This window comes from Adelges cooleyi, unplaced genomic scaffold (assembly GCF_023614345.1).
Source record: "Adelges cooleyi isolate 19-005CV unplaced genomic scaffold, UGA_ACOO_1.1 ACOO_flye_CR_arks_rails_tigmint_CR_PRNA_8, whole genome shotgun sequence".
NCBI classification, from domain to species: domain Eukaryota; kingdom Metazoa; phylum Arthropoda; class Insecta; order Hemiptera; family Adelgidae; genus Adelges; species Adelges cooleyi.
Window position 1 is genome coordinate 286,142 of NW_026096513.1, and position 16,903 is coordinate 303,044.

The 16,903-nt window shown below is 28.5% G+C and overlaps 1 protein-coding gene across 4 annotated transcripts; it reads left to right on the forward strand.

Annotated features, from left to right (window-relative positions):
- Positions 1-321: 321 nt before the first annotated feature.
- LOC126845688 (lysine-specific demethylase 6A) lies at positions 322-16,492 on the forward strand. 4 transcript variants are annotated; one of them, XM_050584505.1, is made up of 22 exons: positions 322-741; positions 2,085-2,151; positions 2,550-2,691; positions 3,198-3,309; positions 8,372-8,547; positions 8,628-8,756; positions 8,837-9,062; positions 9,258-9,358; positions 9,452-9,653; positions 9,812-10,016; positions 10,104-10,229; positions 10,312-10,657; positions 10,960-11,080; positions 12,654-12,883; positions 12,965-13,170; positions 13,410-13,517; positions 13,603-13,809; positions 13,868-14,004; positions 14,073-14,191; positions 14,267-14,477; positions 14,782-14,859; positions 15,350-15,406. In XM_050584505.1, exons 1-21 carry the CDS (start codon positions 674-676, stop codon positions 14,825-14,827), a joined length of 3,285 nt encoding a protein of 1,094 aa, XP_050440462.1. In that variant the 5' UTR covers positions 322-673; the 3' UTR covers positions 14,828-14,859; positions 15,350-15,406. The 4 variants fall into 4 exon arrangements, with proteins under 4 accessions (XP_050440462.1, XP_050440461.1, XP_050440464.1 ...); XM_050584504.1 differs by lacking the exon at positions 14,782-14,859 and adding an exon at positions 15,557-16,492 and having other exon boundaries at positions 325-741; positions 15,350-15,476; XM_050584507.1 differs by lacking the exons at positions 322-741; positions 2,085-2,151; positions 2,550-2,691; positions 3,198-3,309; positions 14,782-14,859 and adding exons at positions 6,281-6,555; positions 15,557-16,491 and having other exon boundaries at positions 15,350-15,476.
- Positions 16,493-16,903: the final 411 nt, after the last annotated feature.

Sequence of the window (16,903 nt, forward strand, 5' to 3'; positions counted from 1 at the left end):
TTTACTAATGTTTACACGAGTTCCAAATTAGGAATTGATTATTTAATATAAATATTTAAAAATTAAAAGGCCGTTAACCTTTATTTTGTAGAGAAGTTCAATGACCCTTTGTTACAAAGTATAATTCTTGGATCAAATTATAAATATATATGATTTGAGGTATCAACTGTTATAGGTGGTAGTGGTACGCATAACTCATTAGCGTTCATTGTCAGCATGGTGATTGGTGCTTTGAAAAATTGACCTTGGTATTCATATTCGATGTTTCGAGTAGCCACGTTCTACCATAACCTTAAATTATCATCACGATTTGTTATCAACTTCCTCCGGATAAGACTAAATTTTTCTGTGATTAGTGTTCTACTTTCCCGAGTTCGTTTGGCTACTTACTGTTCTTGCCTGCCTCGAAGTTATGTATTTTGATTTAGGTCAGTGACCTTAAGCCGGATGTTATTTTTGCATTAATTGCATTAACTAAAATGTGGATTTTTAAAAACTCTAAAGTTTATTATTTATTATAACTTAAAATAAATGTTTGCATTGTGATTCGTGTAAATGTTATCAATATGTATTTTATAATTTGTTTGTTTGTAAATTCATTTCTTTAATTTACGTTTATTATTTTTTTTTTTATATATTTTTATAATTGTTACGTTGTGGAGAATAAAAGAAAATGATGGCTGAGTATAGTGAAATCAATTTAACAAGTCAAGAGCTACAAATGTTGTCGGATTTAGACAGGTGCGTGCTACTGCAATTATATTTTGCATTACAGCTAATTGCTTACTTACTATGTAAATGTATTCTAATAACTAGGATATTTAATTTCAACTTATTATTCAATGTTGTAAAAAAATAATTTCATAGACGGACACAGTGTTATGTACGGATTTTACTTAAAATCTTTTAAGTTCATTATAGTGATATATTATGTAGCTTAATAATAATGAGAAATATAGGTGGAACCTATAAATAATAGTTGTTATAGTAAAAAAATATAACCAAGAATTATTTTTTCCTTAAAGACCGCATTCGATTCTATTAAGACTCTAAACAACAAAAATTTGTTCATCGGTTTCAGATATCTGCAAGTGGAAAGAAAAATAGCTAAAATAAATACACATATTTTTTAACTGTATAAAACAAATCATTTATTTAAAATTTTTTAAATTTATAATTTGTATCTTTTTGACAAGCTCTTTGTAATGAATGAGCTTAGAATCAACTTTCTATCTCTTATAGTTTAAGAGAGAATTGAAAATTAAAAATTTTAAGATCGTAATATGAATATTTTTTTTAAATTCAATATTAATCTATAAATCTGAAATCCAATCTATCCGTTGTATATTATTTAATATTAAAGCTATGACGAAATCTTCTCACTTTTAGTGTGTAGCGTTTTTTTTTTCTTATTCACAACAAGCTCTTAGAGTTACAGAGTAGATTTTTTTTCATTTCATTTACCATAATAACTTGATTTTTTAAAAATCAAGAATGTAAAATTATTAAGTCATTTAATTTGATTAGTTATTAAATTTGTTATTATTTCTGTAATATTGGTCCTATTTAATTTTACTAAATTATCAGTTCAAAACATATTTATATATAAGTAATGAGTGTGTTATCAATTATCATTATTATTGCAATAGAATATAATTTACAAATACAAAAGATGATAATAATATTATTTATTGTTATGAGAGAAAAATATTTTGATATAATTACATGTATAATTTTAAAATGTGTGTAGTTTTTTGTAAAATAAAAAAAATATTTATATACTCTTAAAACAAAGCCGTTAGTATGTAAATATTTGAAAAAAAAATTGTATTTATAAAAAAATTTAAAACTACGCTGCATTTTTTGATATAGTATAGGTAAGTTATTATTAGCAAATATTGTTCTTAAATATGTAATATATGATAAATTCAATGTACAACTATTTTGTTACCCATGTCATCTCATTTCATTTTAATATTATTTCATTTTATACTGATTTTTCTCTTTATTTTTAAATAAGTGAATAATAATTTAACATTCAACTATTTCATATAAATAATTGATTTCATATGTTTATTTTCTAGTCGGATGTACGGCTTCTTGAAGTTAAATGATCCAAAAGAAGAAAAGAAAAAAAACCTTGTACTCAAAGTATGTATATTACAAATGAACATATAAGTACATTATGTACTTAATGTAAATAATTACCAAAAAGAGACTCTATAAGCAATGTTTAAATATATTGTTATTTAAATAAGGCTGTACTGAAATTTAAGAACAATTTTACATTGTCTTTGCTGTGAAGAATCAAAATTAAATATGATTTTTTTTCTAGTTGAATGCATGTATTTTAATACTTTTTATAATGCAATATTTTAGTTTTATATTAATTTGCAGTTTTGGTAAATTTCAGCTGGTTATTTTATTTTTGTGACATAATTACTATTTATTAATAAACTATTATATTTACATCTACATAATGATAAAAAAATATGTTTAAAAACAAAAAGATTTTATTTTTATTCAAGTTGTATTTGTTTACTGTTTAGGCCATTAAATATCTTGAAAGGATGTTAATGCAGATGCATAAAGAAAGAACAGAAGATGAGTCTTCAAAAGCAATTAATATTGATTCAAAAACATATTGCAAACTAGGACATTTTCATTTGTTGCTAGAAAATTATTCCAAAGGTAATTTGCTGTATTTGTTGTTTTGGAAGTATGTTTTTACTTTATTAGATATTAAAACTGACACTATACGTATAAAAAAACATTAAAAAAACTTGTTTAAAGTAATTAATAATTCCTTTCATTTCCAAGGTTGACTTTCATTTTGATTGATGTATTATTACTTTTTTTTAACTACTTGAGAGCATCTTTATTGTTTTTTACTACGCCACATCAAATTATTAAAATATTATGTATAATCTCGTTTTTTTCTAATGACTTCCTTTTATATTACTGTATGTACTATAACTACTGTGCCTTCAGGACTACCAGTATTTGAGTAAAGGTGTTTGATCATTTTTTTTGTTTGAAAGAGGTAAACTTTTATTACGACTATTTTAATTTGTTAAATAAGAGATCTATCTAGTAAACACAAGTCTCCTTTTAAAAAAATATGTTATGTATATTTCCCCATAACATTTTGGCCGAGTTTCCCTACTCAATATTAATATATACTAATTTTGTTTTAGCAATGTCTGCGTATCACAAGTATTATCATAATGCAGAATTTAATCACTGGAAAGATGCAAATTTTTTGTATGGTTTGGGCCTTGTATACTTCCATTTTAATTCATATCAATGGTAAGATCTTTTATGTATTATATTAAACGGCTGATTTATAGGAAGGTACCATAGGCATTGGCCTCTAAAAAATGTTTGTCATCCCTATGCAAATTAACAGACCTTGAAGGCCCAAGGCTGCCATCATGGGATGAAGATGAGATTAAGATTTCTTAATGAATTAAACTTTGGGATAGGTTGTTAGTCTATCGCTGTAGAGAGGGATGGTAGTTTGTTTTTTCTAGATGGCTTTCTGCCCCGCAAATTAACCCTAATGTTGAACTAATGACAGTAAGCGTTAAAACACTACCGCCGTACCCACTCAGCCAAATTTTCTCGTCCTTTTTTTATTTTAACAATATGAAAATATTTAAATTAATTAAAATATTGATTTGGTAAAGTAGGATCGAACATTATTACATTTTCTTCTGATTGGCATGTATATGTAGTCTTTGGCATAGTACTTGTTTTAGATTGTGTTTTTGTAAACAATTTTCAAAAAAGTGAAGGAGCTTTAACACAGATATATATCACAAGTTAAGGTATTACACTTTCTATTATTTTTTTTTCTATGAAACAATAAGCCTCAGCTGTTATAATTTTAATATTTACATCATACAATAAACAGATTTTGTAACATTATATAATGTGGGACAATAGTTATTATGTACAGTATTTTTTTGGACGAGTATTATTAAAGTTTTAAGTAGGGTAAGTTTTATAAATTGAGCTAAAAACACATAACATACATATTGTTAATATTCTTGCATTAACATGCTTACAAATCATCATATTATACATTAATTATATATATATATATATATATATATTACGAATATAATATTTAATGAGTATATAATATAATTGCAATTGTCAATGTTATCTATTTCGCATTTTGCCGTTATCTCAGATAGGTAATGTGCCTTGTGCGTTTAAATATAAATGATAACACATATTCTATAGAGTATAGAATATAGGCCATGATTATATTTTAATTTTTTATCTTTCGAATATCAATATTAACATACCTAAATACTTTAAGTATATAATTATATAGACTAATTCAAATTTAAGTGCTTAACAATGCTTAGTGGAACTCGACAACTGTACAATATCTAATAATAGAAATAATAGTCTCGTAATATTGTGTATTATCTAAAACCATCACTTGATTGACTTCCTAGTCCCTATTCTGTTTTTTTACACAGCGGTCTTCAACTAAATGTATAATATAATTTACCTACGTCGGTAGATAGTTAAAATTTGAATACTATTTAATATTGGTTTGGAACCCCTCCTCCTTTATTGTTACAATATACTCGTTAGCTATTATATCCAAGATCAGTCGTTAATTTTGTCGTTTATGGTAAATAAAAAGTGAATAATTACTTTTTTTTTATTATGTTATAATGTATCATAGATTTAACAGTTACCAAATACCAGTTCTTATAAACTATGAGTATTGAGTCATAATTTAATTTTCAACTCTTAACGTTTTAAATTACGCCAACTTTAATAAAATACGAAGTATCTTTAATACTAAAAAAGAAGGTTTTAAATATTGACATTACTTATTAGTACACGTTTACAGATGGCCATAATTTTTGTTTAGACAGTAACGATTTATATGGTTTTGAAACTGAAAATAACTCACCAATATTCTAAAGTTTTTCCCACACCATTCCTTTTTGCTATTATTGACACTGTTGTACTAATTATACCTTTTGGGTTTAAAACGTTGAATCGATGGTCCGTATTAGTCAATGATTATAAACAAAAAAAGTTTAAAACAAATTATTTTTTACAAATTATTGTTGACATTTTTACTGAACAAATAGATTTTACAGTTCTTGTATTTATTTACATTCGTAGGTATATCATGGTTTAAGAAAAATTCGTGCCTATTTTTCTAAAGTTAGTTCTGAGAGTATCTATTTTTAATTTTGTTTATTTTATGTATTGCAAATATTTTAATATTAGTTTTAAAAAGTGTTTCTAAACGTATAATATATACTTCAGGTTTGATTCTTAAGATACCAAGTCAATACTAGTCAAAAACTTGTCTATTTTTTTGAACAAATTTAAATTTGTAACCTTTAAAATAAAATTCTCTATAGCTAAAAAGGTACATTCGTTCCTATCACTAGTTTATGTAGTATAATAAAATTATATGATCTATTATTATATGGCTCTATTTTATCGGTTGTCCAGTTCGATTTGTATTTTTTTCTCTCTATTTTTCAAGTCTGAAGGTTAGATTTTTGTGAAAAAAAAATAATGCAACAACGCATTTGTAAGAAGCACAGAGAATAATACAAATAATCGATGAAAGGAAACCTGTTTCTTAACTTCAGTATTGGACAAAAAAAGGGAAAGAATAGAGGAACCTCGAACTCGTTTACCTGATGTCCACCAGGCACCATATAGAATCTTTCTACCCTCCGGATGATCTACATCGCTGTTAGGGCCTATCAACAACAACAACAACACAATACCTAGTAAAACTATTTGTACAATATTAATAATTTATATATATACATATATATATATATATATGTATATGTATAATATCATATTAGTAAATTTATTTCTTGATCTGACGTCTGCGCAATGGCTGACGGGTAGTAGTGGGTGCTCGTCGGCGTCTTCGACGGTGAGGAACCTGCAGGTTACGACTTACGATGACTGGACACGGATTTGGCAACCACTGAAGTGTCTCACTCCGTACTCGCCGCCGAGGTTAGCGTCCCACAGGTCAATGTTTAGAACGGCCGCCGCCGCTGCCACTACGTTTGTATACTCACGTTAGGCGTAGTAGGGATGCGCGCGGACGCTGCCGTTGCTGTTCCCCGCTCACCCTCTGGCCGTCCGGTGCCGTCACTCCGGCCCTTCATCTCCCGTTCCACCCCACCACTCGGACGCAGCGGAAAGACCCTCTTTTTCTACGGCGGCGGTAGCGGCTGTGGCGTGCGGCGGCGACGACAATGTCCTCTACACCGCCGCAGCAGCGCGACCTGCGACTGTTCGTATTATATTTTTTCCTCCGCTTTTAGTGTGTATTATTTATTATTTAATATTTTCAATTTGTTCTCCGCTTATCGCATTATTATTATTATTATTTTTAGCACCCATCGTCGATAGTGTATATTAAATTTGTGTTCATTTTTTTGTTTATTTGTGTATTTATGTTATTATTAAATTTGCTCGTAGTGTCGTCGTCTCTGCGTAGTGTACATCGCATCGTTCTCTGCCGTGTTATCTCATCAGGTAAACGATGACACACATCTGCACCGCGTTGTTTCCTGTGTTCTCCTCTCTCTCTCTCTCTCTCTCTCTCTCTTTCAGGACCTCCCGCTCGTCCGCGTGCAGTCCGCGGGTGCATCGTTCTTGTGACGCCGCAAGCGATTGTATAACACAAAACACATCGGCTCTCTCATAAGTCATAACAAACCCATTTCCGTCGGCCGTCTGTCAGCGATTACTGTCGTCGCCCGTGTCGCACGTACACGCTGACGGCGTTGCTTGCGTTGCGGCCAATGCAGATTCTAGAGTATCTTATTTGCGCTCGTGGCACGCTGTAAAAATCATTGATATTTTTCTGATCCTGTAGGTTACTAATAACAAGATATACCTAGTGAATCAAACACAAAACATTCGGTCAGGATTCCCACAATAATACGACCATTACTTAGCTGACGAATTTCCGATACTGGCAACGTCATAGTCTGCTAAATTATTAGTCATTGTTATTTCCCAAATGTGTTACTAATGTTATTTAAACAAGCTAAATAAATTATTGTAGTTTGTATTTATCTGTCGGTGGTCGACTTGCTAACCAAAAGTCAGTGGTGTAACTAATTGGCGTAACTTCTAGTCTTTAACGTCGTGTTTTTTGTTTATTTTTAGTGTTCACAATGTATGACAGCAATACTTGAAAATTGTATACCTAGGTATTAATTGTATTTTATATATATATATATATATATATATATATTTTACATTGTTGTGAAAGGTATTAGATATTTACAAAATAATATATTCTTAATAGACGCATCATTATACAAAAAAAACCTACTAAAAAGTTAATTGTATAAAAAAAAATAGTTAACTTAATAACAAATTGGGTTTGTACACTGTAAACTTAATGATCTAATCCGAATGGATTATGAGAGCACGTTACTGTTGTAAACATTTAATTATAGTTGTGTTGTTAAATGGCTTACAATTAGGTACAGATATATTATGCTCCTTCCAAGTATTGAAAACAATAAAGTTATTACTGCTAAATACATGGCCACTGTGTCATTGAAAACTGCCATAACTCATAAAATTACTATTGTATGAAGTATAATTGTTTTAAACATTTTAGTTAGTATTTAAATGTTGAAAGCTTATTATTAAGTATTTTAAGAATATAGTTATATTTTTCGTAAAACGGATATGAGAGTTTATATCAAAAATGCTAACTCATTTTTTTATTACATTTAAAGAAATAAAAAATTGTGAACACTAAAAGTAAATATTGTAATTAGGTCATCCGTTGCAATAATAGTTGTGCATGTTATGCATTATTAATACCGTTGAATGTCAATTCTCAGTGTTATGCTTAAATGAACATTGTGCTCCAAATTAGTAGGTATAAATATCAGCAACTGTTATATATTTTATAGTTGCATATTTTGTTTTATTCTTGGATAGGTAAAAAAAGTAAATACAAGCACAATAATGTAAAATTCTATAGTAATCTATCTAATCCTAAAGTTAGTATTGTTATTTTAAACTTGCTAATCTAATGCATAAAATAAAATTGCATCATACTTGTTAGGTATTAAAAATATTCTGTCTAAGACTGGTTCACTATATATCTTTCAAGTTACATTTATTCTTTTTTAAGACAAAGAAAACGCATCATTATTTACACAATAACAGTTGGAGGTATATCAGTTATTAGTTGTCATACTTTTATAACAACTGTTAGGCTATTTATATTGGATTTATTTTAATATATTTATTAGTTTTTTTGTCCTTTAAAAACTACTTTAATATCAAATTTTCACATGTGTAATAAAAATTTAATTTACAGGTCTATAAAATTTTTTCAAAAACTTCTCTACGTAGACCCAAATTTTCAACGAGCAAATGAAGTTCATCTCAGATTGGGTTTGATGTACAAAGTGTTTAATGAATGGGAAACAGCTTTAAAACATTTAAAAAATGCTCATTCGGATGCCAGTCTTAGTACATTTTCAAAACTAGAAAGTAAGCCTTTTTTTGTTGTTAAAACTACATTTAATAAACTGGTATTTAAGTATTAATGTTTATTTTGTTTTTATTTGCAGTCAGCTTTCATATTGCACATTTATATGAGGTTCAAGGCAAGTATAAATTAGCCAAAGATCATTATGAACAGTTATTAAATGATTCAAAAATTACCGTACATCTTCGTGCTGATATTTGTCGGCAGTTAGGTAAGGGTATTTTTATTTTTATTTTTTCTGAATTTAAATGGTATTTACATTATTGACGCTAATCAATTTTTTACCTTTAGGATGGATGTACCACAGTTGTGAATGCTTAGGTGATAAAAATCAACGTGAAACTGTAGCTATACAATATTTACAAAAATCTATAGAAGCAGACAATAAATCAGGCCAATCACTCTATTTGCTCGGACGTTGTTACGCAAGTGTTGGAAAAGTTCATGACGCATTTATAGCATATCGTAATTCTGTTGAGAAATCTGAAGGAAACGCAGATACATGGTGCTCTATCGGGTAAATAAACATACTATATTTGAGTAATATATTATATAATTTAAATAATAGTAAATGTTTTCTATATAATAAGAACAAATAGTTATAGAAAATGCATAATGTTGGTAAACTTTAATATATTTATTAAATGATACATTTTGCCACATAAATGTTAAATGATATTATTAAAACTACAATCGTTTTAATTTATTTTAGAGTTTTATATCAGCAGCAGAACCAGCCTATGGATGCACTGCAAGCATATATATGTGCAGTGCAATTGGATAAAGGACATAGTGCAGCCTGGACTAATCTAGGTAATTCATTATAGTTAACATTAATTAACATCCAAATATTAAATAATTATGTTTGTTTGTGTGTAATTTTTTTTCCCCACAATTATTTTCTAGGTATATTGTATGAAAGTTGTAATCAACCAAAAGACGCACTTGCTTGTTATGTAAATGCAACCAAAGGAAGTACAGTGAATGAATCATTAATGAAAACCACAATCAATGTGCCAGTATCTACAATGAATCCTAATCTTGGTCAACGTATCAAGTTTTTACAAACGCACTTATGCAATGCACCTATGCCTAGTATTACCAGCAAGTAAGTTCAGTATTCAAGTGGAACTTGAACTATTTTTTTATCATTTATTACATTTTTTAGTACAATAATTTGTACATGTAATGTATATTTATAATGTTTAGGGTGTTAATTATCTAAAACTGGGGAAATAAAATATTATTGAATTGTTGTTTTATCAGACGTCGACAGTTGCCTTCAATTGAAGAAGCTTGGAATTTACCCATTTCAGCTGAAATGTCATCTAGACAACAGCAGCAGCAACAACAAAAGACTACTGCACAAACTCCTTTTCAAAAATCTCAAGAAATGATATCCAGTCAGCCTCCTCCTTATAATTCACCTAAACCAGATCCACAAAGTGAAAATACCACTAAAAGAATTAAAGTATGTTTGTGCAAAAACAATGATTTAATCTTTTTACTCTTTTTATCATTATAATTTAAATATAATATTTTTTTTTTATAATATTAGGTTGAACCTAGAATTGGTTCTAACGATAGCCCTCAGCCTTTGCCTGCATACTATTTAAGTAGTCAACAAGTACAAATTATGAATGTTCTACAACAAAATTCTAATAATTTATCACCCCGGGAACAGGTAAATAAATTATATTCATAGTGATTAAATTATTTGCCACTCTACATAATAATTTATTATGATTTTTTTTATGAATCCTCAGACAATGCTCCAACAATTGCAAAATAACTATCGAATGATGCAACAGCATCAGCAGCAAATGCGATTGAAACAACAAAACGGTAGCGGTGTTGGTCAGCAAGGACAATATCAAAATTCTTCAGTCATCAAACAGTTTCCTGATCAAAATAGGAGTGATTCGAAATCAACAGATATAATAGACAGTACAAATGAAAATCAAGAACTAGACAGGGAGTTGCAGGCTCTTTTATCCCAAAAAGAGCTAACTACCTCATTAGCTGAAGATTTGCTCAAGCAATTCGGTTCTTCTGATGAACTGGATAACATTAAGATAGAACCAAACGAAACGGCAACAGTACAGTCTGAAGGTATGTTATTTATTTTGTTATAAAATTGTTTATTGTTGAAGTTATGAATAGTTAATGCTGTTAATTAGATAATTACTTATTAATTTTGCATAATTAAATTGTTTGTTGAAACTTGAAATAGCACTATAAAGTGATAGCAAATAACTATAACTTATGGTACGTTAGTATTAATTATGAAGTTACTTTATTAACTCGTTTTATTTTATTAACATTTTTATGGTTGATATACAGTAATTCATATAAGAAATGATTATGATCTTATTCTAAACTTACTAATTATTTATTAATTTTAAAAATTGTAGAAGTGAAGACATGTATTCAACCAATAGCTTCTGAGCCTGTGGTCAGATACCACGATACTAGTTCTTCCGATTCTGATTACTCATTAAGTATGACCGCTGAAGAAGTATTAAGTGTTGCCAAGTAAGTAATATTTAAATAGCTTGAAATTGTGACAGCAGATGGATAACCATAATACTAGTGAGCAAACGTTTAGGTGTTCATCATCAGCTCAGTGTTTTACTATTTCAAATAAAAAATTAGGCATTTAGTTATCTTCTTAAGTACTACTCTTACAAAATTTCTTAAAGTAAATATATTTTTAGTTATTTCTGGTTTCATAATTTGATCTAGAAAATCATCTTATCGGTAATTTGTTATCTACCAAGTTTTTGCATTTGTCTGTTTAGTTTGGTGTATAAAACTGGATAGGTTGTTATTGCATTCATTTTTCCAAAGTTAGGTTTGTGCTCAAATTGTTTTATAAATAACTTAGTTTGGTTTAAGATAGAATGAATTAAAATAAATTTGGTTTGTGTTTGGAGTTTGACATTAAAAATCAAGATTTTTCGCATTATTACGAAAAAAAAATGAAGGTAGAACTAATATTTTATTTAAATTGTTGGTATCTGCTAACATAACGTTCTTTCTTAAATGATAATAATAATGGCTCTAATTAAGTATAAATCACCTTTTTGTAACACAAGGTTTGAACAGGTGATTTGAGTATTGCCTTTTGTGTTCACTATACCACCTGTTTCTTGTCCATTTACTACCTGATCATTGTATCAAATTATGTTACAAGGTGGAGTATTATGCTTCATACAAGTTCTTTAGTACCCATGTACTAACCTATACTTACTATAATTTAAATTATTTGTAATTTAATATCTAATTTTGTATGAAATTCTTTATTTTTCATCAAGTGTTTCTTTAATTGTAGAACTGTTAAAATACTTAGTTGAATGCATTTTTTTTTCTTTTTTATCTTGCATATAGTTTTTAAAATAATTTTTATTCAAGGTCAATAAAAATATAATAGGAAATACACCTGTTGGCTGTTAAGGCAGAAGATTATATGTAAATTATTATTTATTTATATATATATATATATATATATATATATACATATATACATATATATATGTTTTAAACCTGTCTCTTAAATGGAGACATTTGATTAAGATACTATTCCCAATTTTTACCTTACCTAACAAAAATTGAGTTTTCCATATTTCTCTGATTGCTAAATTAAAGTTGCTGAACTTATTGTGTCGTCTAAAACTAGTTTCACTATTGAGTATATTCATTTATGTATATATTTTTTTCAAAAGCAGAAGTTACAGCTGTTTGAAAAAGTTACAGTCTGCTTAAAGCCTAACGGCAAAAATGATAAAATATGGAACATGCTTTAGCCTGCTGGCTCCTGAATAGTGATTACTTCAGATTTATAATCTTGCGATTTATGATGATAGTATAGTCTTTATTATATGTTCTGGCCAAATAAACAATAATCTATTGCGCTAAATTAGTATCGCAATTAGTGTTATTTTCGTGCTGGGGGGCCAAAGCTAAAGCATGTTCCATGTTAAAACAAAATGAGATTAATATTAACCTTTTCTATTCAGATTCTTTAAGTATATTATTTAAGGACGTACAACAATATAAATATAGTGCTTTAGTTAAAAAAAAGTCTTCAAGTTCTATTTATTTTTAGGAAAGAAACTGGATCAGGTATGTGGAATAGAAATGTACTGAGTCCAAATGGACCTCCACCTACACCACCTGATCCTCCGCCACAGCAACTAACACGAGAACAGTTACTACCATCTACCCCATCCGTGATGTTAGAAAATAAAAAGGATGCATTTAGCCCTCGTTTACAGGAATTTTGTTTAAAAAATCCTATTGCGGTTGTCCGTTGTTTAGCTGCTGCCCTTAAATTAGGTAAATATTGTAAACTACTGTAGAGTGATTAAAGTATTAATGCTAATAAGTTAATACGTATAATTTAATGTATTATTTTAGATTTGGGATTATTTTCAACTCGAACGCTAGTGGAAACCAATCCAGATCATTCTGTTGAAGTTCGCACCCAAGTAATGCAAAGCAGTGACGATAATTGGGATGTCAAACAAAATCGAAGAGGGTGGGCTTGCATAAGTCATAGATCACATACAACTATTGCTAAATATGCCCAATACCAGGCATCCAGTTTTCATGAATCAATCCGAGTAAGATTGTTACTACTAAATTTTTTTAGTTTAATAGAGTCGGTATATTGAACTAGTTTAAGACCGAATAAACCGAAAAATAAGTCGATAAAATTGAGTCCGAATTAACCATAACATGTTTTAAGCAAGAATTTGTCATACCTTTTTAGTTGCTATTAGCTGTTAGAGAATGTTGAATATTAGTTTCTGCTGTAAAACCACTGTAAAATTTAAAGTTTATTATAATTATAATATTTCAGGATGAAAAAGAAGGTATCACTGGTGTTCATTCAGTTCCTAATTCTAACTTATCTGATTCAGATTCCAAAGATTCTATGTCTATGGAAAAGAAACGAAAAAAGAATATTGTAAGTTTTAATATTGTATACCAGTAGGTGTACAATATTTGTATTAACGTTATAATAATAGTAAATGTATTTATTTTTTTTGTAGAATTTACCCGGCATTAAACCTCCAGCGGGTAGTAAGATGCTCAAGTTTGGTACAAATGTCGATTTATCAGATGAAAAAAAATGGAGATCTCAGTTGCAAGAACTTACAAAATTACCTGCATTCGCACGTGTTGTTTCCGCAGCTAATATGCTCTCGCATGTCGGCCATTCTATATTAGGCATGAACACTGTACAGTTGTATATGAAAGTATGTATTTATATATTTTTTTAATTGTCCACTATTGATATGTAATATTTAAAAATAGGTTCCTGGAAGTCGAACTCCTGGCCATCAAGAAAATAACAATTTCTGTTCTATAAATATAAATATCGGGCCTGGAGACTGTGAATGGTTTGCCGTTCCAGACGCATATTGGGGTGTCATCAACAATCTTTGTGAAAAGTAAATTTATTTTACATTATTATATGGGAGTAAAATATTGTATTTATAAATACCTTTTTTTTTTGTAGATATGGGTTAAACTATTTACACGGTTCGTGGTGGCCCTTGATTGAAGACTTGCTTGCTGCGAATGTTCCTTTGTATCGATTTTTACAAAGACCTGGTGACATGGTTTGGGTAAACTCTGGTAAGATTTTATAAAAATAATTCAATATTAGTTTTAAATGGTAGATTTGTTAAAAAAATTTTTGTTTGGTGGCAGGTTGTGTTCATTGGGTTCAAGCCGTTGGTTGGTGTAATAACATTGCTTGGAATGTTGGCCCATTAACTGCAAGACAATACCAACTTGCAATAGAACGTTACGAATGGAATAAATTGCAGAGTTATAAAAGCATTGTTCCTATGATACATTTAAGTTGGAATTTAGCTCGAAATATCAAAGTTTCAGACCCTAGGCTCTATGACCTCGTAAAGTAAGGCTACTATATTGAGTTAAGGGATTTTAAACTAATTTTACATAATAGTAGGAGTTAGGCAATAGGAGAATAATAGGGGTAGTCTGATGGTATAAAAGAAATGTCTTTCAATAATGATCTGTAACAACACTTTCTCAAAGTGTTGTACCAATTTTAAATAATGCAGTCGACAAACAATCATTTTATCAATTCAATTTTCAACTTTTCTTATTTAATTATTATTATTTAAGCTTAAGCTTCTAAGTAGATAAAGTATTATTTTTACAATGATGTGTTTTAATTTTTTAATTTTTGTGTCTAGACTCACAATAACTCTTAAATCGCTGAACAGATTTTTTTTCATGTAGCAAGTCTATGGATCAGAAATCGTACCCACAAGGTACTTCATAAGGCCAAAAATGAAATAAAGTTTATTGCTTCTCTCTCTAATTTGGAAAAAACACCCTAAAAATTAATGCATTTTTCATTTACAAATTACGGCACACAAGAACTTTTTTGAAAATGATCAATTCATTCTCTTGTTCATAATATTCTTTAGATGTAGTACTACTTATGTATGGTGAAAAACCAAAAAAATATTGTTCTTCCCAAAAGGTTATCTTAAAGGTACTCAGCACCTTGACTTGTTTTCAAGATAATTTCTCGATCATGTTATATACTGCAACTTTTTAATTTTCAATTATTTTTTTATTTAATATTCGATTCCAAAACTATAACAATATTCCAATTGAATGTTACAAATTTGCCGAAAAGAAATAGTGACATTTGATGTTGTATAGAAATATCGGTATCATTCAAGACCACTATTGCAGACTAATATAAAAAAATATAAAAAAATATTATAAAACCATATTTTTTACTTTAAATAGGATGTGTTTGATGTGTTCTATGCGACAATGTGGTATCACAATGGAGTTTATTAAATTAAAAAAAATTCAGACTCGTTTTCATGGACGAGGCAAGAATGAAGCTTCGCATTATTGTCATGACTGTGACGTAAGTAGTTTTCAAATAATCACAATTATATTTTATTTGGTATTCAAACTATTTTAGCTAATGCGACAATGTAATTATAGGTGGAAGTGTTTAATATTCTTTTGATACGTGAACAAGAGAAAAAACATTGTGTATATTGTGTTATATGTGCAAAGAAACAATCTCCAAATTTAGAAGGGTTCGTGTGTTTGGAGGAATATAAGATGTCTGATCTTGTAGAAATCTATGACAATTTTGTATTACACAGTCAGGCTTTACCTGTACCGTCGTCCAATAATAATACTGTAGTACAATTGACGTAAGTTTTAGTATCTACGATATTACACAATATTTGTATTCATTATTTTGTATTAATATATATATATTTTTTTTTATATAACTAATTGTATATAAAAGAACACGTATGATTTTAAGTATTTGTCCCTGACAAACTCTTATTGCAAGCAATATTTTCTACTAATTGTTTGAATTTTTTTTGAGTATAGAATAAAGTTTTTACAAGAACGTCAATTTTTCGTATGCTTTAAGTGAATCATTTTTTTTACCATATAATAAGATTAAAACGATAGCGTTTATAGTTTTATTGATACTTTGTTCAAAGCGTAAAGTAAATTGATGAAATTGATTAGTCGTGTGTGACTTATGCAGTCGATTAATAGTATATTTTATATGTCGTTGGTACGCTTGAAGTACTTTTGTAATTAGGTTATTTGTCCTTCTTTTAAATGAAAACATTTTTTTTTTCATGTGAAATATTACCGAGGCTAAGTTAATTACAAATGATTAAGTGTAATAGATAAATTAAAACATAGCTTTAAAGCCGTCATTAAAATGATTTGGGAACATCTGTTGTATATAGCTATTAAATAAGTTATTTTTATTATATAACATTGTCAACATTAATTTTATAGTAGTTTAATCAGCTCTTCACACACATTATGTGTTCATATAATATGTACAAAACTTAAACGACTGTATAACCTCTGAAAGTATAAAATGCTGTGTCTTCTATTATTATAATTAAGTAGAAAATTATTGTAAATACACATAATTAAATATTTTAAACAATTTTTGTTGGAGATACATTTTTCTAGAATTTCAGATCTCAATTTTTTTTTTTTTTTTTACCAAAATGTTCTATTAATTATAATGTATATTTTTGTACTGAAAATCAAATTATTGTATTATTTGACTCAATTTTTTTGATGTGCAAAAAATGGAATCCAAAAGTACAAACTGAAATACAATTTAAATTAATATTGTATAATTTTTAGATACTTTGATGTATGATTATAAAAAGATCTGGATTTTTTTAACGCTAAAGTAAAAAAAAAAAAAACTAGACTAGAAAAAAACATACTATCTGAAAAATGAAATGAGAGGTCCAACAAACAAAATTATAAGATGTGTATTTTATTTTATTTTTA

Coding starts and splice junctions, on each gene's coding strand:
- LOC126845688 (XM_050584504.1), top strand. CDS start 674: ATGATGGCTGAGTATAGTGAAATCAATTTAACAAGTCAAGAGCTACAA. Junction 8,548..8,627: donor TACATTTTCAAAACTAGAAA/GTAAGCCTTTTT, acceptor TTTTATTTGCAG/TCAGCTTTCATATTGCACAT. Junction 9,359..9,451: donor TGCAGCCTGGACTAATCTAG/GTAATTCATTAT, acceptor ATTATTTTCTAG/GTATATTGTATGAAAGTTGT.